This window comes from Myotis davidii, unplaced genomic scaffold (genome assembly GCF_000327345.1).
Source record: "Myotis davidii unplaced genomic scaffold, ASM32734v1 scaffold162, whole genome shotgun sequence".
NCBI classification, from domain to species: domain Eukaryota; kingdom Metazoa; phylum Chordata; class Mammalia; order Chiroptera; family Vespertilionidae; genus Myotis; species Myotis davidii.
In genome coordinates this window covers 5,191,167-5,218,122 of record NW_006300036.1, presented here as the reverse complement: position 1 = coordinate 5,218,122, position 26,956 = coordinate 5,191,167, and the positions used below count along the sequence as shown (strand labels likewise).

Genomic DNA, 26,956 nt, shown 5'->3' with positions numbered 1-26,956 from the left:
GCTCGCTCCCTGAAAGCTGGTTTCTGGTTTTTCTTTTAGCTTCTATATTTGTTACTTTGTTTCTTAAACTGCAGGCTCAGATGCTGGCAAGGCAGGCAGGGAACGTTGCAGTCCTCCGTCACTGAAGCAAGCAAGCCTTATGTTCAGTTTAAGCTACCTGGCTGCCGGCCGCCATCGTGGCTGGCATTTAATTTGCATATCGCCCCTGATTAGCCAATGGGAAGGATAGCGGTCGTACACCAATTACCATGTTTCTCTTTTATTAGATAGGATTATTATTATTATTATTATTCCCTAGGTATTAACTTGGTCCTTAGTTTGTTTCAGCAGCTTGAACTACAGTATAGTCAAAAACTCATATTTAACTTCTTTAAAATCAAATATTCAAATAGTAACTTTTGAACAATGTGGGTGAAGATTTCTTTGGGTAGCTTTCTGTAAAGTCTGAAATTATTTCAAAAGAAAAATGGTTTTAAAAATATTTAAATACCCCTATATTAAGTGTGACTAATTACCTCTGTAGAACTGTCAGCCAGTTCTGTAGCAGCAAACACAATAGGTACCTTAGAAACATATGTTCATTCTAACTCGGGTATTTATGACCAGTATCACTCTGAATTTCCTAAAGTCACATAAAAAATTATGTGCCGTGAAGTTTTTTTAAGAATAGGAACTGTAATTTTCATTTTGTAGTCAAAGCGGGATGTAATACTAATCAGTCTGTGAGGTAAAAAATGTAGTATTTAATAGCAATGCATTTTAGAAGACTGATGAATTTGTAGGAGCACCAGAATGGGTAACTTTAACAAAAAACAAAAAGTTACGGGATATTTATGTTAAGAATAATTGAGCTTAGTTTGTGTAGCTCACTGGGACTGTCACCCATTTAATTCCTGGTCAGGGCACATGTCCGGGTTTCGGGCTCGATCTTTAGTAGGGGGAGTGCAGGAGGCAGCCAATCGATGTTTCTGTCTCTCTCTTCCTCTATCTGATATCTAAAAAAGAAGAAAGAAGAATTGAGCCAAAGCAGGACTGACATTCTCTATTAAAAAGAGGAGCTTGATGCGGAAGTGGTGTCCGATACAAGGCTTCCCTGCTTATTTTGGAGCAGATCCCAAACTACTTCTATAAAATAGTGACTCTTTCAGAGATAATTCCTTATGTTCACTTTTACCCGACTCTAATCAAAACCTGTTGAAAGAAAGTTGAAGGATATTTATGAAGAAAACTGAAAGTCTACTGAATGACTTAAAATATTTTAACAAATGGAAAAAACTATCTTGTTTTTGGGAGATTCAATATTTTAGAAATAACATTCATTTTTAAAATTAATGATCTTTAAATCTGATATGATCCTAATCAAAATACTAATGGGATTTTTGTTCTTGATTTCGGATTTTTTTTTTGAGAAGGAAAGGGTTTATGATAAAATGACTGCAGTTCATTTTGAAGAATAAACGTGGGAGAAGACCAAGGAAAAACAGAAAGAAGAGTAATGAGGATGGACTCATTAAAATTTATGAAATTTTAATAGTTTTGTGGTGTTGACAGAGGAATCTACAGTTATCTTAGATTGTAGAAAATAAACACGGATATTTGGTCCTCTATTACATAGTCAAGATAGCATTTCAAATTAATACAGATAATTACTTATTCCATAAATGAGTTTGGGACTGTTAGCTTGCCATTTGATGGAAAAAGCTGGATCTTTTACTAGAACTTCCAGGTGGCTCAAAAACTTAAAATGAAATTTTTAAGATGGTGGAATATGTTCATAATCTTGAAGATATGAAACATATCATCCAAAACTATAAAATAAAAACAAAACACTTAAAATTTACATATAATTTTTTAAAAATATATGGCAAAAACCATAATAAATTCAAAAGACTAACTGAACAAAAAAAGGAAATTTTTAACATATACGACAAAAAATGCTTATGCATCAATAAGAAAAAAGCTAGCAACTTAATAAAGAAAAGGGGCAAAGGAGCCTGGCCATGTGGCTCAGTGGTTGAGCATTAACCTATGAACCAGGAGGTCACAGTTCAAATCCCAGTTATGGCACATGCCTTGGGTGGGGGCTCAATCCCCAGTGGGGCATACAGGAAGCAGCTGATCAATGATTCTCATCATTGATGTTTCTATCTCTATTTCCCTCTCCCTCTCTGAAATCAATAAAAATGTATTTCGCCCTAGCTGGTTTAGCTCACTGGATAGAGCATCAGACTCCAGACTGAAGGGTCCCAGATTCAATTCCAGTCAAGTGCACATGCCCAGGTTGTAGGCTCAGGAGGGAACTGGTCAGTGATTCTCTCACCATTGATGTTTCTATCTTTCCCTCTCCCTTCCTCTCTGAATCAATAATCCTATATAATAAAAGCCTAATATGCTGAGTGTCTGGTTGTCCAACCAATCAAAGTGTAATATGTTAATGATATGCTAAGGCCGCTCAACCACTTGCTATGATGTGCACTGGCCACCAGGGGGCAGACAGTCGACCAGTCACTATGACGTGCACCGACCACCAGGGGGCAGACGCTCCAACCGGTAGGTTAGCTTGCTGCTGGGGTCCGTCCGATTGGGACTGAGCAAGATGGGCTGGACATGCCCTGGAGCCCTCCTTTAGTCTCTCCCCAGCTGGCCAACCTCCCATGTCCCTCCCTGGCCCCAATCATGCACTGGTGGGGTCCTTTGGCCTGGCCTTCGCCCTCTCACAATCTGGGGTCCCTTGGGGGATGTTGGAGAGCCGGTTTTGGCCTGATCCCACAGACATAAAAGGCTAATACGCAAATCGACCTAACGGCAGAACGACCGGTCGCTATGATGCGCACTAACCACCAGAGGGCAGATGCTCAACGCAGGAACTGCCCGCTGGTGGTCAGTGCACTCCACAGTGAGTGCAGTGGCGGGAACCTCTCCCATCTCTGCAGTAGTGCTAAGGATATATGTATGTATGTATGTATATGTATGTATTTTAAAAAAGAAAAGAAAATGGGCAAAGGATAAGAATAAATGCATACACACACATATATATGTGGCTATAAACATCCTATATAATAAAAGCCTAATATGCTAAGTGTCTGACTGTTTGACCGTTTGACCAGTCACTATGATGCACACTGACTACCAGGGGCCAGATGCTCCGATTGGTAGGTTAGCTTGCTTCTGAGGTCTGGCCCATCAGGACTAGGTGAGACAGGCCAGACATGTCCTGGAGCCCTCCCACAGTCCCTCTCCAGCCCCGATCGTCCATTGGTGGGGTCCCTTGGCCTGGCCTGTGCCCTCTCGCAATCCAGGACCCCTCAGGGGATGTCGGAGAGCCGGTTTTGGCCTGATCCCCACAGGCCAGGCTGAGGAACCCCACCTGTACATGAATCTGTGCGCTGGGCCTCTACTATATTAATAATATATAATGAAGGTTTGTGTTAGCCAGGCTTTTTCCTCTTCCATTCTCTTTGAGAGTATAAATTACTAGTCAATAGTATAAAAGGTAATTTGGTAATATTTGTCAAAATGTTATATATGCCTACTCAAGGAATTTAGCCCACAAATATATTAGTGTAGTTCATAGAGATATATGTACACATATATCTGTCACAGCATTCTTTTTAATAGTGTAAAAATTCAAGTATCAATTAATATGGGGCTGAGTTAAATTAATAAGGGTAACTCCATGCATTGGAAATCTGTGTAGCCTTTAAATAAAAACAGAGTTGGATGTGGAAGTACTGTCATGGACTGACATCCATGTTATATTCAGTGGAAAAAAAATATGCTGTAGTTTAAACAGTTGTCTGAAAGATAGGAAGCTCACTTTTTTTATTGATGTAAAATTCACATGCAATGAAATGCACAAATCATAAGTGTACATTAGTTGGGTTTTGACAAATGCATAGACCCTATCAATATAGGGATATCACCCCAGAAAGGTGTTTTATTTGTTTGCTTTTAAGATCTTTGTCTTTGAAGTATTGCAGTTTCACTATGATGTGTGTCTTCATATGATTTCTTTTTTATTTATCTTCCTTGGGATTTGTATGGCAGTTCTGGAAAATCCTAATGAATTATCCTAATTTCTATTTCTTTGTCTTTGCTACATTCTGGGTAATTTATTCAGCTATATTATCCAAGTTATATTTTCTCCTCAGCTGTGTCTAATTAATCTAATCTTTAGCCCATGTTGTTTTGTTTGTTTCAGTTATGTTTTTTACTAGAGGCCCGGTGCACGAAATTCGTGCATGGGTAGGGTCTGTAGGCCTGGCCAGCGATCAGGGCTGATCTGCGGGGCGACCGGCAGGGTGATTGGGGGACCCCCGCTGGCATCCACCTTGGCCGGCCTAACGCCGGCCCTGCCCCCCACCGCTGGTCACCTCCCTCTGTGGGGCGATTGGTGGGGTGATTGGGGGGCCCCCGCTAACACCCACCTTAGCTTGCCTGGGGCCTGCAGGCTGGAGGAAGCTCCTGCGTTGAGCATCTGCTCCCTGGTGGTCAGTGCGTGTCGTAGTGACCATTCGTTCGACTGTTGATTTGCATATTAGGTTTTTATTATACAGGATTTCTAGAAGTTCTGTGTCTTTCCCAAATCTATTTGGTCTTTTAGACAGAATCATATTCTTTTCTCTTGTTTTAAGCTTCCCTTGGTTCACTAATTTAGGACACTTATTATCTTTGTAAGTTAATTCCAGTATCTGAAGTGCTTGGAAAGCTGTTACTACTTACCTGCTGTTTCTATAGATTCTTGATTATGATGGCTTGTTTCATTGTTTTGTTTTTGTTTTTTCTGAAATGTCATTATGAACTCAAATTTATATAGAAGGTAATATGCATTTGCTTATGTCAGATACTCTGTGGCACCAATGTAGGACCCTCTTTAATTTCTGATTCTGAAGTTTCTCAGGCTGTACTACTAGTAATAATCTGAACCTCAAACCCATTTGAGGAAGCTATAATTAGGCATTCTCAATTGAAACTTCTCCCCACCCCATCTGTCTTATTCTCTCCCTAGAGTCTAAGCTGAAGTGGACAAGTTTCCTTATTGTCTCCCTTTGCTAGTGGGCAGTGTTTTTCTGGTTCACCCTTTCACTGATTTAATGCAGTGATCTCAGTTTAAGGTATCCAGTTTATGTGGCCCAGGATCTTGCCTCATGTTACCCAGTAGCAGTTGAAACACAAGCTTCTTGGTTATCGAGATTGGCAAAGGCCTCCAGACCATGTGTATCTTAAGCATTCCACTATGGTTTCAGTTCCTGCTTCCTTTTGGCCCTAAGATTTTTCTTATTTTATGATGAACTCACTATGTTTGTCCTATTTCTCTCCAAGGTTTTGTACTATATGCTATTGGGAGGGTTTTCAAATTATCTTCTCTACCATGCTGCCTTAATTGTTTAAAATAAGCACTGGCCCCAGTACAAAGAAGGTCATTAGTGGGAAAGAGGTGGATCCAGAAGGCATGAATATTACTGTTCATCCTGCAAGTCTACTTGGAATCTGACTGAGAGATATAACCATATATATGGAAAATGAAGATACATATGCATGTATCTTTGTGTGTATTTCATGTGTACATATACATGTATCACCTCAGTACAACAATGTTTGTGATAGCAAAACAGCAGCATGAATCTAAATATTAATCAACAGTGGACTGCCTAAATAAATTATAGTATACTGGAAAAAGAATGAAACAGCTCTAAATGTACTAATGTGAATTAACTGCCAGAAATATTAAGTGAAAAAAGATAGATGCAGAACCATGTTCATTGTATGCTACCATTGTGTGAAAATAAAGTTTTTTTTACATATATGCTTATATTATAAACTGGTAACAGTGATTATCTTAAGGGAAGGAAATTGAATAGAGATGGACAGGGATGAGAATTATGTACCCTTCTGTATCTTTTTGAATGTTTAGACCAGGTGCATATAAAGGATATTTTAAGAATAAGTAAATGAATTTTAAAAAACAATAATTTAGCCCGGCTGCTGTGGGTCAGTGGTTGAGTGTTGACCTATGAACCAGGAGGTCATGATTTGATTCCCGGTCAGGCACATGCCCAGGATGCAGGCTCAATTCCAAGTAGGAGGCATGCAGGAGACAGCCAATCAATGATTCTCTATAATCATTGATGTTTCTCTCTCTCCCTCTCCCTTTGTCTCTGAAATCAGTAAAAATATATTAAAAAAATAAATTGAATAAAATAATAAAGAGACAGTGATAGCTGTGGGCAGGACCATTATACATTTAACTTGTAAATATAGTCTTTGAAAAGTACTCTGATATTACATGAAATTCCATATGTTACCCATGGCTGTCCCTCTCTTAGTTGTTTTTTAGTGTTTTGCTACAGGAAGCCATGGGTATCAAACCTGGAAACTGTATGATTGTGCTTGGACAACATGTCTCATTTGGTTACATAAGTTCCTACTTTTATTTCCCTGGCTTTTTGGGTCTGAAGAGTTAGCAGTGAGGTGGAGAATGTACTTCAACTTGTCAATTGGAAAAAAGAATTGGGCTGAGACCCTTCCCCAGTAATATCTTTATCATAACTTCCGGTTTGGACTCTTATGTGTGGGCTAACCACCCATTCCCCAGAAATGGACCCAACTTTTGACCTTCTTCTCAAATCTCCACTTATCTCCAACTCACCTCAATGCTCAGTTCTAAGAGTCCAATCCTTACCAATCATTAGCACTGTCAGCTTAGAACTGAGTTTTTAGCTTCCTTTTGGTCCAGGGATCTTTAGCTCTCTGTGTATGGGTCTCTTAGATTAAGATTGTAGAAATGTGCCCATTATTAAACAAACATGGGAATTAATATTTGAGCTCCAGTCCTGTTTTAGAAGCTAACCACTAGATGTCTCTCTTGTAAAGAAATAACCTATTATAGATTTAAAAAATTAGTTTTTGTTCTTTGGATAAAATGACAACATTCTAGTTATATTGAGTTTATATACCCATCTACCTCTGCAAGAGGCAGTAGGACTTTTTTCCTGAACAATTGTTTGGTAATACATAGTACTTTTTTTTTTTGCATGGTGTCTTTTAAGTTATATAGTTGTATCCTTTTCTGCAAACTGACTTTAGAAAAGAGAGAGCAACAGAAAATGAAATGATGGGTTTAGAAGTTGTGGTCATGAGGGGGAACAGTGGATTTTCCAGTGATCTTTGGAGGATTACATAATAGGTGCTTAATACAAACTTGGTAACTGATTGAAAATGTTTAGCTCTTCTGTTTCTCTGCCATAACAGCTTTGATAGAACTTGATGGAATAATTTCAGAGTCAGCAGAGACTTAGAAAAACAGTGTGAAAGAATAGAAACCTAATGATTCCCCAATCATGCATTTCCTTACTGAGGCCATGTAGACATAGGAAGTTCCTATGATGTAGTTTCATGGAGACTGTACCTTTCCACAACAGCAGCTAACCAGCATTCATGGAAATGGAAAAACCAAACTCTCTGGATCATCTTGGGGTTCCCAAACTGGTTCACTTAGGGGAGTCCTTCCCTAGTCAACCAAGCCTGCTCCTTCATGATGTGCCTCTGGAAGTGTGTTCCTTTTGTTTCCTTCACTGCAGCATTTATCTGTTGTATTCTCCAGCTTGTCTCTCCCTGGACTGTTGGGGAATTCTAAGTACTCTCCTACCTTCAACGGCTTTTCACCGCAGTCACTCTTATACACTGCTGCCAGGTGGGATGATGGTCACCTGCTCAGAACCCTTTAATGCTTCTGTGCCCACAGGAGTCATTAGCACACAGATACCTCAGTGACCATACCTCAGAATTGCCAGTAGGTGAAATTTGTCATCTCATCTCCTGGCCTTGGGTTATCTGAAGCTCTCAGGTGTTGTACCCCATTGCCGGGCCTAAAATTAACTACCCTTTCTTATCCCTGACCCCATTGAAATTGCTAACATTCAGGAAGTTGGAAATATAATGTTTCAAGTATTTCTCATTAAGAGAAATAACATAACTCATCCTTGGTGTGTTTGCTTTTTAAACGAGGAATGATAATATAGTTAATTATTGAATGTTCATTTTGTATTAAACATGACAAAATGTAATCTTTATGTATAAGAGAGTTTTCTTGGCAAGTTACTTCTCTGTACCTGTTGTCTTTTTTGTAAGATGGGGACAATAATATTGCCAGTTTTCAATCTACAATGCCTGTCATAATTTCAAAATGCAGATAATCTGTACTGACCAATAGAATTGCTTAATTCATTGAGACAAGAGTAGAGCTTAGGCATCCTTATTTTTAAAAAGTACTAGATGAGGATATGCATTTGTGAGGACAGAGGCTACATGGGAAATCTCTGTATCTTCCTTTTGATTTTGCTGTGACTCTAAAAGTGGTCTAAAAAATTGTCTTTAATTTTTTTTTAAAAAAGTACCAGATGGATTTGCTGTTTACCTCTCCCTGAAAACCACTTATGTGCCAGTAACTCACTGTCCTTTTTCTCAAGTAGGTCAGTCAGTGAAAGACAAGTCAAGTCAGCAAACACACATTGTGTAGCCACTGCTCTGACATAGTAAATCCTCTGAGGGATACTCCTGGAGTGCTGTGGGAGCATAAAGGAGGCTCACTGCCCCGCCTCAGGGAAGTGTTATTTATCAAGAGCTGGGGACTGGAAAGACTCCCCAGAGAAAATAGAATTCAAGCAGATATTTGAAAGACAGGAGGAGCTTTTGAGTCAAGGTTTTTATCCAGACAGAAAGGAAGGGTGTAAAAGATAGAGTAGATAATGTAAGTAGTTTGGTGCGTCTAGAAACTTGAGTGGGAGTTGGTAAGTGGTAGGAAATGGGGCTGGGCCTTTCGGGACCTTATATGCCATGCCAGAGAGTTTAGCTACAGCCATACTCTGATTAGAAAAGTTTCCTGTTCCTATGAGGATTCATAATAAATATGGATCTTCAGAGTCCCCACCTGATTTCCTAATGGATTCAACTAAATGTACCCAGGCTGGTCACTATTCTTAATCCTAGAATGTCTTCTCCTTCCCTATTTCATAGCCATCTGTGAAACTGGCTCATCTTCTCCATTATTTCTCCTTTGCCAGAATTCCTATAGTACATATTTTCTCCACAGTTAATATGAAACAGATGCCAGCATTTAGTGCTGATATTCAGATTTTGGTTTGCATATATCTGCTCTCCTTTCTGCATTCTAGTGTTTCTTAGTAGGAGCTCTACTGGCATTTTCAACAGGACAATTTTTTGTTGTATGGACTTTCCCATGCAGTACAGGAAGGTTAGCATTTCTGGTCCCTGCCCACTAAATTGTCTAAAGTACTCCCCAGTGTTGGAACAGTCAAAACTATCCAGCCATTTCCAAATGCCCCCACATGTGGTTGGTACCACTTCCAGTTGAGAATTGCTTTGCTTTGTTAAGTGCTCAAGTATTTATTAGTTATTTGAAGCAAAATGTTCTTTTTCATTTTGATCTTCCCCTACTACATCCATTTTCTTAATATACAGTCTACTAAAGCCAATACCACATACTTAACCTGTTTCCTATTATTATTATCTAGTGGTGAAACTAATTTTTTAAAAAGCAAAATGTAATATATAACTGGAACTTGTCAAAGTATTTTTATAATGATGTGAGACATAAAATTTTGGTTTTCATTCTCCTCAATTCCAGTAATTTTAATCCATGCTAAGTAACTACACAGATCATTTGTATTCAGTCTTCCAAAAACACTTATTATGGTACCAGCTCTATTAAAATAGATGGATTATTTTATGAGGAATAGTTTTTTTTATTTTTAAAACTTTAAATTTTGATCTTGAAATACATTTAAAAAGATAAAAATGCCTCTGAGTAAAGTATTACATAGATCATTTTGTATGTTTGTTTTTTTTTCTTGAAGGTTTTAAAGTTTGGTAGATTTTCTTTCTGCTTTAAATTAAAATATGCTGTGGTTAAGTGGTTAGAATGTTGGCCCCTGCACCGAAGGGTCTTGGGTTCAATTCCTGGTCAAGGGCATGTACCTGGTTTGCAGATTTGATCCCCCGGCCCCACAGTGGGGTGGGGGCGGTGGTACGGGAGGCAACCAATCATTGTGACTCTCTCTTCCCCTTTTTCCCTCCCTCCCACTCTCTCATTCATACATATAATTTTACAGCCAATACACATTTTTTTCCTGAAATTCCTTCATGTGTTATTTGCTGCTTCCAAAGTTTTATAATAGTTGGCAATTTACAGATTAGTCTGTCTTCTTTTTCTGTTGCTTAGAAATAAAAGATGAAATCTAGAAAGAACTATAATCCCTTGTATCAATATGCTTTCTGTGCATGAAATAAAATACCCAATTCAGACTGGTTTGAGCTATAAAAAGTGTGTCTTATTGGCTCTCATAATTGAATGTCCAGAGGTAGGATGGACTTCAGGTTTAATAGATACTGCGGCTCAAGTATATTATCAGGGACCCAGTTTATTGCTGATTCTCCATAGTCTCCTCTGTGGTGTCAACTGCATCCTCATGGTCATAGGATGCTCCCAGTAACAGTTTGGATTACAGTAAATATCCACGAGGTCTTCTTTCCCAGCATACTGAACAAGAAACCTAAAATTCATTATGATTGGACCACCTAGGCCATCTGCCCAATACTGAGCCACTGTGTCCAGGAGAATATAAGATAATGATTTTCTTAAGCCAACCAGTAAGTGGATCTCTGGAGATGGGGATGGGTTCATTTATCAAAGTATGGTGATGGATTAGGAAGGAGGATGGTGGTATGGGATTGCTAGTATAACTATAACTCTTTAAGAGGATTTTAAAATATTAAGGCAAATTTTAAAAATAAAATATAATTGAAATACTTTTGAATTAACACAGAAAAATACATGGTTTGTTGTTGAATTTTCAATTCTGGTAAGTTCATAATAGTAGAATAGATTATACTGTCACTTTTAAGCTGAATAATGACCTTGGAGGAGTGGCTTTCTTCTCTCTACCTTAATGTTTCTTATCTGTAAAATAGGAAAAAGGAAAAGAAAAAAAGGGGGGCTGAGCATTTGTATAGAGTTACAAGGATTAAATGAATTAATACATGTATTTAAAATAATGTCTGACATAAAAAGCACTTAATATACTATTGTTACTACTATTACTACTTGCTAGTGCCCTGGTAGAAGGATCTACTGATAGTTTTTGTAATCTTTAATTATGGTATAATATTCTGGAGATCAGACATGTGGAAAGTCTGGCTTCAGCTTATTTACCTCATGGAGTCACTAGTATTTAAAAACCAGAAGTAGAAATTTCAGGCATATTTGAACAGACATAATATGTTAATGTGCTTTCTCAAAAGTAGTGGAAAATACTTCCCTTAGTAACTACAAACAATGGCTGAAAAGTTAATGTCCTTAATATACTATAGAAATACTTACTGTGAGAGTTAAGCAGGAGGAGGATGAATCTCTCTTTAAGCCTTCATTTCACCTTTTTTATAAATCTTTGTTGGTGGTGTATTAACAATAGAATAATATTCATACTGTTTAGTAGAACATTCAGGTCCCTTTATATTCTGATATTAATCCACATATCCAGTTTCATCTTTAATTTCTAAACATTAAATTCATTGTAAGTAGAAATTGATTATGAACTCATGGCAGAATATTCTCAGTTAAAGACCAGTATTCTTCTTCTAAGCTTCATTAAGTCCCATAGTTAAAAGTTTGGGGCATATATTTATTCTTGTAAATACATGTATGATGATATATTTTAAAATACAAATGCCATCATTTAACACATTTTTTCTATCTTAGTGCATATAATTTTTTCTCAGCATTTTGTAGATCTACATGATTCATTTAATTAATTTTCTGAGTATATACATTGAGATTATTTCTATTTTTTTCTTTCTGTTATAAGAAGTGGGTACAATGGACATTTTACATATATGTTGTTACTTCTCCAAATATTTCCTTGGGATAAATTTACAGGAATGATACTGTTGAGTCAAAATATTTTTTCATTATACATTTTTATTTATAGCTTTTATGGAATTGCTTTTACCAGAAACTTGAACAAGTTTATACTCCTGTCAATAATACAGCATGTCCATTTACCACTCTTCCCTAACATTTCTAATTTTAACAACATCTTTGTAAATCTGATAGGTGAAAATATTTAATTTATTTTTGCATTACTTACTTTGGTTATAAATGAGCTTGAACATTTTATAGTATCAAGTGCCATTTAAAAGCATCTGATGACTTTAGTAACCTAGTATCATGAAGTCAGAAGAATAATTGAGTATATGGGTATAGAACTTCCCCCCAAATTTTTGTCTTCATCCACATATCACTTTCATGAAACTATGGAATTGAATGATCCTTAACAGTTTCTAGTAAGCAAGAGTTGTTAAATAAGTGTCCTGTATTAACTCACCAAAACCAAGTACATATAAATAACATCTATTTTCCTCAATATAATACATGTATCATCTAAGTGTTTCTCAGCATGTTTTTTTTTTTCATTATTACCTCCCAAAGGGCCTTTTCAGATATTTACCCTCTATTGCCCTGCATGGTATTTTGTTACCACAAATATACTGTGTATCTGTTAATATACAGTGGCCTTTTGGAAGGCCACAACCATTATAATATCTAGGATTATTTTTACCCTCCCAAGAACCAGTTTGCTATCCCCATTGAGAATGCATGATGTGTGTGTGTGTGTGTGTGTGTGTGTGTGTGTTTTGATATTTAAGGAGGAAGAGAAAAAGCTTGCTATGCATGAATGGTTACTTCAGTTTCATGGGACTCAGTATTTCTGTTACTTTGTCAGGTTGTCCAGAAGGCAACATTAGGTTTAAGAATGGCCACCAATAACTATCAAACTCTAAACATATGCCTTGGAGTACAGTATTATTTTTTAATTGATTGGGATTACATTAGTTAATAAAATTATATAGGTTTAAATTATAATCCAATAAACCTATATAATTTACAATTCTATAATGCATCATCGGTATTGTGTTCACCAACCCAAGTCATGTCTCTTTCCATCACTATTTATTCCCGTTTATCCAATCCTGCCTCCCTCACCCATTTCCCTGTTGTAATGACCATAATGTTGTCTATGAGGTTTGAGGTTTTTTGTGGTGTTTTTTCCTTAATTCCTTCACTTTTTTCACCTCTCCCCTTCAGTATTTTTATTATTGAGAATATTGGTAAATATCGCAAGGACACAATGACATTATTATAGTGGCAGGCATTTTGCCAAATTTAGAAAAGAATAGACCTAATGCATTAGGAATAATAGTAAATGTTTAAACTTCTGTCTTGTGGTCCTCAAACAAGGAAGATTTTGCCTCCCAGTGGATATTTCCAGTATTTGGGAGCATTTTTATTTGTCACAGCTGGGAGAGTGGGTATTGACAGTGTCATCTCATGGGTAGAGACCTGGGTGGGATGCTGCTAAACATCGTGTCTACTGCCCACCTCCACAAGAAGAATTATCTGGACCAAAATGTCAGCACTGCCGAGGTTAAAAAAAAAACCCTGTTCTATCCTAATGATTCTGCTTTTTGGAATCTGTCTTTAGAAAATAATCCAAAATATAGAAAACAATTTTACATATGCCCAAAGATACTTACTGAAGCATTAACCTTGATTTTATTTATTTATTTATTTTTTTTCCTTTTTTTTTTTATTATTACTTAAGGTGTTACAAATGTGTCCTTATCCCCCCCCCCCCAACCTTGATTTTTTTTACAAAGTATTTTCTTTTAGAATACATTGTTCACAGTTTGGGATTTTGGTTATGTGTATTTTTTACATATCTATATTATAAAAATTCAGTGGCCCTAATGCTGTAATGACCAAAGACCAGCGTGGGTGGGTGGGGCCACACAATTTTGCGTGCTGTGCTTCTAGTAGTTTATAATAATGCACTATGGGAAACAAACTTTTAAATCTCTGAGACTTAGGAATAGATTTGATTGGCCATGTCAGATTACATCAATTTCAGGAACACTAAAGAATTGGAAACTAGTTTAGAGATAATTAACTTGCTCATTTTAGGAATTCCTATATAACACTCTTTAACCTCTCTTTGCCCATTCCTTTACTTAAATCTTTTACTCTGAATTACTGTCCCCCCAAAACACACACATACACACACACTGGATTCTGAATTACTGTTCTTAAATGCCTCTTATACTACTACTATAGGCTAAAAAAATTAACGGTTAGTTCTGTATATCAGTTGAGGTAAATGATAGCCTGATCCCTGGGGATATTCTTTTATTTTTTCTTTACTATGATTTAATATGAAAGAACAAGTGGTAAAAATTGGAAGTAGTCATAATGTCTATCAGTAGAGAACGAATAAATAGATTTGACATTCTTCACACAATGGGATACTTTACAAACAGTTAAAAATAATGAACTAATGTATATTTTTCATAAATAAACCTCTAAATCCATATTATAACTGAAAACAAGGCATGGGATATTTAGTGTATGAAATCATTAAAATAAATGTTAATGTCACACAAAACATTATACTGTTTACAGATAGAAATAGATATAATATAAAACCAAATATGGCAAGAATACACACCAATCTCAAGATAGTTACCTCTGATGATAAGAAGGAAATTGAATTAAGGAACAGTACAAAGGATCATTAGCCATATCAATAACCTCTTACTTCTTAGAAGAAAAAAATATGGCAAATTGGTTAAATTTGAGTATGAGTAAATTGAGTATTTTTTTTATAATAGTCACTAGAGGCCTGGTACACGAAATTCATGCACGGGGAGGGAGGCAGGGTCCCTCAGCCCGGCCTACACCCTCTCCAATCCGGGACCCCTTGGACATACCTCTCACAATCTGGGACCGCTGGCTCCTAACCACTCACCTGCCTGCCTGATCACCCCTAACTGCCTCTGCCTACCTGCCTGATTGCCCCTAACCACCTCTGCCTTGTCTGGTCTAATTTTAGTATAGATAATTTAACATTCTAAAGGTAATATGCTAATTAGATCTGACGTCCTTCCAGACAAAGCCATGGTGGCGGAGGCCAAGGCAGAGGCAGTTAGGGGCAACCAGGCCAGCGGGGGAGGGCAGTTAGGGCCATCCAGGAGGACAGGCAGAGGCGGTTAGGGGTTGGTCAGGCCTACAGGCAGAGGTAGTTAGGGGGCGATCAGGCCAGCAGGCAGACGTGGTTAGGGTTGATCAGGCAGGCAGGCAAGCGGTTAGGAGCCAGGAGTCCCAAATTGCGAGAGGGATCCTGGATTGGAGAGGGTGCAGGCGGGGCTGAAGGACCTCCCCCCATAAACTAATTTTGTGCACCGGGCCGCTAATCTATATATTTATATATATAAAAGCTTAAGTGACCATTATGACCGGTCGCCATGATGCACACTGACCACAAGGGGGCAGACGTTCAATGCAGGAGCTGCCCCCTAGTGGTCAGTGCGCTCCCCCGGCCAGCCTCCCCACGGCCGGCCCCAATCAGGACTGGGCCAGAAGGCTCCAATTGGCCCTGATCACTGGCCAGGCTGAGGGATGCCACCCATGCACAAATTCATGCACCGGGCCTCTAGTGTAGATATAATTACACAATAATGACTGACTTCCTTGTAACCACAAGTAGTTAACTACAGCAAACAAAGTTATTTCCAGGGGTTCTCTTCTTTTGGGAATGTTGAGTACTTTCTGAAGGTATTTAGGGTCTACTGAATGTTAAGAAAGGTAAATGGTTCTTGAAATTACGCAAGCAATACTTCAGGTGATTATGATTTACAATTCCATAAGATGACAAGTTCATAAGTTTTCCCCCTGTAACTTAACATGGAAAAAAAAAAGTTTAGAAAGAAACTCTTATGCATTAAGATTAAAATACCAGTTTATTTCTTATGATGAGAGAAATGTGGTAACTCTCGATGTCTTGATGGTGATATTGTACTATGCCAGTTTCACAGGTAACAAACATTGCAAGATATTTTCTTTGGGAAGAATTATTTATTTGAAACCAGTAACTGCTGTATCTGCATTCAGAATTTATAGTGTTTTTTCCCCTCTGAGATATTAGACATCTGGCCTTTAAATTAGTAAAGGGTGCTGTACAACTTTGTTCTATCAAAACAATATTAAAATGATTGTTTCTTATAAATGGCACTATCAACATAAGTATAATTAAGCATATTTTTTTTCTAGCTAGTGCCAAAATCTGTCCTTTTATTAAAGAAAACTTCCATAAACAGATCTGTGATAAATTACCCTAGTAGAAGGATTTTTACTTGATTTTATAGCCATTGTCTTTTGAAAAAGTTTGACTAATCAGGGGTGGGGAACTTACAGCCTGCAGGCTATGTAAGGCCTACAAAATCATTCAATCTGGCCTTGGCAAAGCATTAGGGGTGAGTTAATTAAATGTTTAACCAATTATAGCAGGCTCATTTTTAAGTTGATAATTTTGTATGGCCTAGAGTGATGTTATAAATATCCAAATGGCCCTTGGCAGAAAAAAGGTTCCCTACCCCTGACATAAATCATATAAATTTTTGGAGATACTCTCCTGAATTGTATTAAACGAAAATTATTTTAGATTTGGGGGCCGTGTGACTAAGGCAGCCGTGGGCAAACTATGGCCCATTTGAAATGAATAAAGCTAAAACAAACAAAAAAGACCGTACCCTTTTATGTAATGATGTTTACTTTGAATTTATACTAGTTCACACAAACACTTCCATCCATGCTTTTGTTCCGGCCCTCCGGTCCAGTTTAAGAACCCATTGTGGCCCTCGAGTCAAAAAGTTTGCCCACCCCTGGGCTAAGGCATAGATTTGTAGAAGATGCTGACCATTGCTTTGGCACGCTGCCGGCCATTAACTGGCAAGTGGGTTGTTGGGAATTTCTTCTAAGCAAGGAAAAAAATGTGTAAAGCCATCATGTAGTTAAGATATTTAAATTTCTGTGATGGATTAATGTTTTGAGCAGTGTTAAATATTTTTTTAAAGGAATGGTGTCTAGTGCCACCAAATTTAGATATGTTAAGTAGAACATATGGCCATTTTTCTAAAATCAGACATTTATTTATTACTGTCAATCCTGATCAAAGTTTAGACTTGAAAGCAAAGGGACTCTAGCCTAGAGTGCATTCTGCTTAGCAACCGACTTGTCTGCTGTTTTGCTACTGAATGCACATACTCATGGCTCATAAGTGTATCTGCGGCCAGCTGGTCTCAACCAGACAATACTTCATTCACCTAATTTCCAGACTAGTCAGGCAGAGACATCAGCTCATTGTATTTAGCCATGAGGAAATTTTATTTGTAAACTTTAAGTAGTAGCACACTGATCTCAAATGCCCCTGATTTATGAGAAATTGCCTTCTAATTCGGGAATGTGAAGTCTTTGGAATTCAGAACTGTTTCACTTCATTTTTTTTCTCCTTAAAAACTCTTCCAAGTATATTGCTTGAAAAACATAGCCTCTAAGAATCCTAGAAAAGAGTAATAACTCTTAGTAGAAAATACATGTTAAAATCTGAGAATACTTTTAGAATTTTTCTCTGAAAACAAAACTTTAGGAAGTTTGATTTGTGTTCATACTTTTATTGACTATCTTGAGCCTCACGTGATTATATTCTCTCTTAGAAAACAACAGTTTTGTTGGCATGTGAAGCTCCAGTTTCCTCAGAGTCAAGCTGTGTACATAGAAAAAAGGTATAGTATCACCACTGTCTATTAAGAACTTGTTAACTTAAATGTGATGTCAATAAATGTGTGTTAGTGGTAGAGTGTATAACTAAGTTGTGGTGTATTGATCCAATGAAATGCAAACATCAGCAGGGATTACTACTATTAGTAATGTGTGTCTACAGCAAATACATTATTTTAGAAATGTACATATGTATACTCATAATTGGAATTAAGTTACATAAGTAGTTTTTATCCTTTTTCCATATTGTGAACATTTTCAAATATCATTTAAAAGTTTTAATGGTTGTATACAATTTGATTCCTTGAGTTATGAAAATTTTAAAGTTGCTTTTTAATTAATATATTTAGCATATATCTAAATATAATAGATAGTTCCCCTTCTTGTCATTGTCATATAGATTTTAGTTGAAAAGCTTTATTTGAAGGTGCATACCAAATGAGAGACAGTAAAAAGACTTAAATTTTTCAGATAGGGCTATTTAGCAAAATAGTATATAAGAATATGTGTAAACAATTGAGAAAAGTTACATATTTGCCATTTTACGCATCTTACATTTTAAATGTTGCCTTGCAACTTTTAGTTACTAGTTCAAAACATTGTCTTAGTTTTGTTTCTACAGCTTTATAGTTAGAACAATACATATAGAAAAGTTGGGAAACCTAAAATGCTTTGTTTCCAGAGAAAGCAGTATCCAATTTTTAACCTGGTCTTATGATTTATAATGAATAAACTTGAACATGCACTGAAATTAGCATCATCTGAAACCTTTTTTCAGGTTTTTTATTTCTACAACTTTCAAATGTATTTCATCCTGACTTCTTCCTTTTCATCTTTGAGCATAGGTGCATGTTAAAAGAGGCTTCATATTTTTGTGATTAATTTATAGGGATCCTCTCAAATAATGTTTTTTAAGACTTTGTTATGTGTGTCCAAGAAATCTTTTAAAGCTATTTTTCTAAGTAATTTATGCTTAACAAGCCATTATATTTTGCCAAGAGTAAAATAAAAGGTCTGTGTTCAATTACTTAAACAAAAACACTATAAGATTTAGTAATTTTAAGTTAACACCTTCAGTAGAAAATTATAAATAATAAGTTTGTTTTTGTTTTCTTTGTTGCAAAGAGTACCCGATGATAAAACTATTAATGAAATCTTAGCAACTTACATTGACCCAGAAAAGTCTGATCCTGTAATTCGTCAAAGGTATGTTTTTAAAATCTTTTCACTTTCTGAATTATTTAAAATGTCGAGATATTTGTTATGTGCGTATTTAATATGGGAAGTCATGACTTTATTAGAATGTGATATGTCAGTGCCATTTACTTTCTACTCCATTTCGTTGGTTTTTTCTCAAGGATTTGTCAGTCAGAGATGCTGCTTTTGGATAGTTTTAACAGTAGTCCGTACTTACTCTGTACTGTGTTCCAGACTCTTTGAAACAGATAATGATAGATGTATTAATTCATTTAAACCTCACAATAACCCTTTAAGGTAGATTACTGGTATTATAGCCATTTCACAGAAGGGAAATTTGAGCCATAAAGAGGTTAAGTGACTTCATGTAGCTAATCAGGGAAACTGGGATTCAAACCCAGGCAGTCTGGAGTCAGTGTCTACGCTCTTAACCCTTAAACCAAAATGCCTTTCAGGTTGAACCCAAAACTGAAAATTAGGAGTTTCCAACTAACTATTATAAGGCAGGAAATCCTGTTTCAGCCAAGTCTTCATAAAACTAAGTAAGATATACTCTGTCTCCTGTCCAAAAATACAGCATGGACAAAAATAATTAACATAGCATAGTGGAAAGAATCAGTAATGAAGGTCTGGTTAGAATAACTAGCTCAGTTCCTTAAAAGCTGTGTGATCAGGGGTAAGTTACTTCACTTCTGGGCCTTAATTTTTCCCATTATTAAGATGAGATTGATGATAATCTACTAGAAGGATTCTTATGAAGCTTAAAAAACAGCATATATAAGTTCCTACGACAAGGCTTAGCCCATATTAGGCAGTGCTTTAAAAAGGGAACTATTATTAGAATGCTTGTTATTAGTGTTCCTAGGCAGGAACCCAGTTGACTTTCTTTTCACCAGATGGTACCTGCTTGGGATATGAATGCTTGGTTTGGCTCCAGTAACTTGGTGTTTAAAATTTATACTGAGTGGATTCTGAAATGTCTGATTCAGTTCTAGTTAAATCTCAGCATGTACTTTTGATAAAAGGTAGAGCCCAAGACTGAATCAGATCCATGTCGCATATCAAACATTGTCTTGGGATAGGTAAAATAGTTGTTTCATTGTAATTACTGAGAATCCAGTTGTTGTTATTGTTCATATATCTGGCAATAACACAAAATACTTGCCACTTAATTGCATACATTAAAGAAGTTAAATAGCAAGATGAATTACTGAAATAGTTATTTTTAATTTAAGTTCTTTAATTATACAGAAAGGTAAAAAAGGTAATTTTGTTGTTGTTAATCCTTACCTCAGAATATCTTTTCCATTGATTTTTTTTTTTCAGAGAGAGTGGAAGGTGGGGGGGCAGGAGAGGGGAGAGGGAGAAAGAGAGAGAAATAATAATTCAATTGGTTGACTTCCATATGCACTACACCCCAACTAGAACTGGGATTCAGACCTGCAATCCAGGTAATGTGTCCCTGACCAGGAATCGGACCCACAACCCTTTGGTGCGTGGACTGACTCTAACTACTGAGAAACACCAACCAGGGTGAGAAAGGTACCTTTCAAAAATTCAGATCCTTGGTTAGAAAATGCATTTAACCTTTTTTCTATGCTGGTATAGATAAATTTTTAAAATTGCTCTTCTATGACACTAGTTTGAAATATGTTAAAAATTGCTTTTTTAATGTGATATTTTTATTTCAGATTGAAAGCCTACATTCGCTCTCAGACTGGGGTCCAAATTTTAATGAAGGTCGAAAATATGCAGCAAAATTTAGTAAGGTAAAATTGCTTCCCTCCCGATTATTTAATTATTTTAGAATTCTGCAATATAATTAAGTAGCTAATTATTATACTAATTATATGGCTATTAATAAAGCCTAGGCTTTAAAAATGACTTTTAAATTAAAATTTTTAAATAGTCTCCCTTATAGGATGATTTTGGTTGAAAAATCACCCTGGTTGGAATATTTTAAAGTAACATCATATGCAACTAAAAGATTTCTAAGTTGCATTTTAACTTATTTCAAGATATATTCTCTTCAACAGAGTTCCAGTTCCAGCTCCAGCGTTCTAGTGTTCAAATTGTTTTTGGAAATGCAGAAATTCTTGTAGCCAGCTGATTACTGCATACATTACAGTGGAAAGAACACTGCATAGAAATGTGAAGGGAGATAGGTTCTAACAAACTGAATGATTTGGTAAAGTTCTCAACATCACTGGGCTCTGTTCCTCCTTAAATGGAATGAAGAACACTACACTAAGGGATCTCCGAGGGTCCCTGCAATCTGCTTAAGTGCCAGCTATATGTCGGCTACTGAATTGCAAAACACTGGTCATTTAAGACTCCTCATGCTTTTCTCCTGTTTTCATTGTTTAATTACCAAACTCCTACATGCGAAACCGGTTTGGCTCAGTGGATAGAGCATCGGTCTGCGGACTGAAAGGTCCCGGGTTCGATTCCGGTCAAGGGCATGTACCTGGGTTGCGGGCACATCCCCAGTGGGAGATGTGCAGGAGGCAGCTAATCGATGTTTCTCTCTCATCGATGTTTCTAACTCTCTATCTCTCTCCCTTCCTCTCTGTAAAAAATCAATAAAAAATATATTAAAAAAAAAAAAAAAAAAACTCCTACATGCAACTCAGACTAGGTATGATTAGCCTTGTCTACAATTTGATTTGCTGGTATGGCTTAGAGCAGTGGTTCTCAAGCTTGGCTGCACATTTGAATCACCTGGGAATCTTTTTAAAATCCTGATTTTTGGGCCTCATCCTCCGGAAATTCTGTTTCTTTGTTACTAAATGTTGTGGCCCCACCCCATAACAAAGAAACAGAATTTCCAGAGGATGAGGCCCAAAAATCAGGATTTTAAAAAGATTCCCAGGTGATTCTAATGTGCAGCCAAGGTTGAGAACCACTGGCTTAGAGGTTTGAGAGTCCAAGCTGTGAAAGCAGAGCTATGTGTGAATCCTAGCTCTGTCTGCTGCCAATTATGTTAGTAAGTAAATGATATAACCTCACTTGCCTTAGTTTTCCCATGTATAACATGGGAATGATAATAATAATTATAAGATTGTATGAGGGACTAAAGTAATTCATTTAGCACATGGTAAGTGCATGCTTTTAGTAGTATAACTACTACAGATAAATGGATTCTTAACAAAAGGTCTACCTATCACATTATAAGACTTTTATAGCTAAGAATGCAGTTCATACTTTAACTCTGCTACTTCCCCTAAAAGATTTGGAGTCCCAAATAAGAGGGTAGAAAGTTCTGTGGCTCCTACAAAGATAGTTATCCAGAGTTACAACATCCATGCTAGCCAAAATCGATTATTTCTGAAATTGGTAATCAAACATAATTAATGAGAAACACTAATGTAAAAGGTGCATATTTTCCATTTTGTTTAGTAAAATCCTAAAGCGGATTCCATATCACTCATGTCTAAACAAAATAATTTGCATTTCTCCCTTAGAATTTACCTGTAGTCAGTCAGTCATTAATTTTTTCATTTTTTATTATCTATGTTTCCTCTTCCAAATTTAGTTCCTTTCTTAACATACACCATATTTTATCTAAGTAGTTCATGTAAATGTTATTCATTTTTCATACTTCGGTGCATACTTGATGAATATATTGTGGCTTCGGTCTCATAAGCCTCTAAGAAAACACTTACCTGAGGGTTTTTGTTAAAAATGAAATTACTTTTTGGATAGTTGTCTCATCTCAACTTCTCTAGGCCATGGAAATAATATGTTTTCCAGTCTTCTCCTGACAACCTGGTAGTTGTTCCTGTTTTAGATGTAAGATACTGAGTATTTTAAAGTTTGTACTATAGGACAGACTGTTGGGCCCAGATAGCATTCATTTTTAACTTGGAAATATGTATTGTAAATTCTTGAAGAGGCAAAGGGGATGGAGATCTCAGCTTGTCCTAGCAGACCAGGGTTTTCTAGGAATGTGAAAGAAATGCATGACATGATCCAGGGGGAAATGGCTGGGAAAATCATTTCATTCAGTTGCATAGGAAGAAGTCAGGATACATAGATAACTGAACACAGGAGGATGCCAGTAGATCGGTATAGTTTATTTTAACAGAGTCAAAGAAGGTAAGCCTGACCCCCCAAAAAGGTCACTGAAATGAAGGTCAGATGTCCTAATTCTAGGGACTCAACTTCTCTGCTTCATTTTCCTTAAGTCTTTTATTTTCTTTTACTTTATAATCTTCCTTCTTTAGGAACCCAGGGAGGACCAAAGTTGGGCTTTGGGTTAATCTTTATTCCCAAAAGGGAAGAAATAATAGGTTAATAAAGTGAAAGATGGGTGGTGTTAACTTTAAGGAATACCTGAGAAGTACTTTGACTTTACCTTATCTATGTAGAAAACTTTTCTTCATATTTCCCCGTTTGAGTTGTTTACTTGAACTCATTGTGTTATATGAAAATACCACCAAAGAAGAGGCAGCAGACAATTACAACCTAGATCCAAAAACTTGGGATTTAAAAATTCCACCTTTTTTTTAATTCTCACCCAATGATATTTTTCCATTGATTTTTAGAGAGAGGGAAAGACAGAACTATTGATGTGAGAGAAACGCATTGATTGGTTGCCTCCTACACACGCCTGACCACCCGAGATGGGGAGGAGCCTGCAACTGAGGTCCGTGCCCTTGGCCAGAATCAAACTCGGGACCCTTCAATCTGCAGGTCCACACTGTGTCCACTGAGCCAAACCAGCAAGAGCCCACCTTATTTAATTTGGAGTAGTAGTGGCATCACTTTAAGGCAGTAATAATGTCAGAAACTCCTATTGAGGTAACTTTTGTCCTAAGGTGGACCTACATTTCCAGTTAAGTCCGCTTCAAGTTATAATTATCCTAATTTCTACAAAACTTCCCAGTATTATAAGTATTTTCTAATCCTATATAATAAAACCCTAATATGCAAATTGACCAAATGGTGGAATGACCGGTCACTATCATGCACTGACCACCACGGGGTAGACACTCAACAGGGGGAACACCACTCAGCCAGAAGCCAGGCTCACAGCTGGCGAGCCCAGCGGTAGTAGCGGGAGCCTCTCCTGCCTCCATGGCAGTGCTAAGGCCCGCTCCCCTAAGCCAGCAGGCAGACATCCCCTGAGGGGTACCGGACTGCAAGAGGGCACAGGCCTGGCCTGGCTGAGGAACGCCCCCCTCCCCTCTTCACCCCACCTCCCCAGTGCATGAATGTCATGCACTGGGCCTCTAGTCATGAATAATGAAATTAGGTATTATGGGAGTATACTTACAAATATTTTATTTTTTATGTAACTGTTTTTAAAACCATGGTATTCTCCAGATATAATCCTATGTAATAAAACCCTAACATGCAAATCAACCGAACAGCAGAATGACTGGCAGAATGACCGGTTGCTATGATGCACACTGACCACCAGGGGCAGACGCTCCAGTGGAGGAGAATTTACATAAGGTGCTTGTGTAAGCAAGGCCACACTTGCTCTCTTGCCACATCATTTCTTACCAGCTGTCTATCCTCAGAATGTAAATGAATGGTTTGAACAGAAAAGCCTACATCAGGAATGCAAGGCACTATCAGAGGCGGCCATTGTTCTGCTGCTCACTGAAGTTTTTACTGACTGATGAGCTTAGAATACCCCCAGCTTTCCTACTGCCCATGCAGTTGTAATTTTCTAAATCTACTAAGTAGGCTTCTGTTATAATTGTACTTATTAATGGAATAGTTTATTTTCATAAAGAAGCTTAGATACATTTTCTATTCTTTATGTTTACTTTGCTGCTTTGATATTTATATAAAATCCTAGTTTTGATAAGGATGTGGTTTAAGCTTTAGTGGGATGATTTTTTTTCAAAGTTACTCAGAGCCATTAATTAAGCATATCTAATTTTCCACACATGTAAATAAAAATTGGAGTTTATACAAGAATAAATAGGCTAAGAAAACAGACATGTAGCCTAGGAGACAGAGGTTTCTGGCATGGACCTGTTATCTGAAAGATTGGCCTGTTTTCTGGACAGGTTTAGTGTATGTTGAGTTTCAAGTAGAAGTAGCATCATTTTCAGAAACATTATTTTAAAAAAGAATGGCCTTTCCATACTAATATTTTTTTTTCATACTAATATTTTATTATTATTAGGATTTCTTTAGAGTGAGATTATATCACTCCAGTAAGAAATAGTAATATTTCTTCAGAATAAATAATCTGTGAAAAAGTAGGCCTTATTTTTAAAAATTAAAGAGTAGACTTTGTAGAGCAAAAGTTTCAGCATTACAAATATTAAATTTATTAAATCACTTTCTCTCAAACCTAACCCAAATTATGTGACATTTGAAGTAATCTTTTTGCTTTTATTCAAAAACCTACATCAAAGTAGATTTTCTGTAAAGTCAAAATAATGTTATAAATTTGATATAGACCTTGGAAAGTTACTAAGCTTCTGTTTTCCTATCTGAAAGTTGGATGAAGATAGAAATGATACTGCATTGTTGTGAAAATTACTGTGACACAATGCCTGTCAGCTACTGAGCCCGGTGCATGGCACATAGCAAGCATATCATTCTCAGTAAATATGTATTATGAAGTGCAGCATTCAAACCAACATCTTATTGAATTGACTCTGAATATAAGTTTCTGTTTTAATCTTACAGATTACTTCCTTAGTAAAAGGAAGAAATAGGTTTAAGACAAAAAGTTCTATATGTCTGGCAGTTGACTATATTATGTATTACTTATTTTTAAAAAGTAGTAATTTTTTACACTTCTGCAACATACATACTCTTATGTTCAATACTAGAGGCCCGGTGCGTGAGATTCGTGCACTTGGTGGGTGGGGAGCGGTGTCCCTCAGCCCAGCCTGCACCCTCTCACAGTCCAGAAGCCCTCGGGGGATGTCCGACTGCCACAGAGGCAGGAGAGGCTCCCGCCACCCCCACTGTGCTCACCAGCCATAAGCCCGGCTTCTGGCTGAGCAGCGCTCCCCCTGTGGGAGCACACTGACCACCAGGGGGCAGCTCCTGCGTTGAGCAGCTGCCCCCTGGTGGTCAGTGCACGTAATAGTGACTGGTCTTTCCACTGTTCGGTCGATTTGCATATTAGCCTTTTATTACATAGGATTAGCTGTGCTTCAGACAGGCACTAACCACAAGGGGGCAGGTAGCCAGTCATGTTATTTTTGCATTTCTTTTGACATAAGTGGGATATTGGAAGAATATGAAGTTTCAGGAGCTTGTTTATTTAAGATATTGTCAGCTGTCATTTCTGTACAAATAGCTCCTAAATCTAGATATATTTTCAACCTTTCTCCCCAGCTCAAATCCTGGTTTGCAGCTATCTTCACTTACACATTTCATTATATCTTAAGCTCCAGATGTCTAGATCTTATCACACCACATCCATGTCTGTGTCTTTTAGTTTTCATATTTAAAAATACAATAATTGAATTAGCAGTTTCCTGCACTTTGTTTTGGGACTTTAATGTATCCATGTAGACAACGACCATACATGTTTGACATGGGGCACTAGTCATGAGTTGGTTAGTACAGACATATGCCTCCATTCAGAAAGCTCAGCAGTTCAGAGCTGCACTGGTAAAAGATCCTAGTCTATACATGATATGAAAGCTTTGGAATGTGATAAAATAGTGACCAGCTATACATTTTAAAAAACGCCTTACAGAGGGCTTTATAAGGCTATTACTTGTTCTAGATGCCCCTTGTTCAGTCTTTTCTTATCCTCACTGTAAGCTCAATTACTTTTAAATCCAGAAGTCCTGGGTTCCAATCTTATCACTTGGTCCTTATGGAGCTGTAACTCCTCAAGGGTACTCAGTTTTCCTCATCAGTATGATGGAAAGGATAACTATTCATCAACTAGTTTGTAAAGAGTAAATGTAATAGGTGAAAATGTTTCTAAAGTGTAACTTGCCAAACCAGTATCCTATCTAATAAAGAGAGAATATGTTAATTGACTGTCACGCCCTCAAAGATGGCGGCGCCCAGTCCCCTCAGCCCTGCCGGGGTGGCAGGCGTGTGGCACAGCCGGACCCTCCCCGCATGCCTGCCTCC

At 37.2% G+C, this 26,956-nt stretch overlaps 1 protein-coding gene across 2 annotated transcripts in view; it reads left to right on the top strand.

The window, feature by feature from the left end:
* The window catches only part of ZNHIT6 (zinc finger, HIT-type containing 6), a 58,764-nt gene that overhangs the window by 17,910 nt on the left and 13,898 nt on the right, over positions 1 to 26,956 (top strand). For both annotated transcript variants that reach the window (XM_006776257.2, XM_006776256.2), the window contains exons 6-8: positions 17,623 to 17,691; positions 18,812 to 18,892; positions 20,575 to 20,652. In XM_006776257.2, the coding sequence (XP_006776320.1) occupies positions 17,623 to 17,691; positions 18,812 to 18,892; positions 20,575 to 20,652 (228 nt within the window). The remainder of the gene's footprint in view (positions 1 to 17,622; positions 17,692 to 18,811; positions 18,893 to 20,574; positions 20,653 to 26,956) is intronic.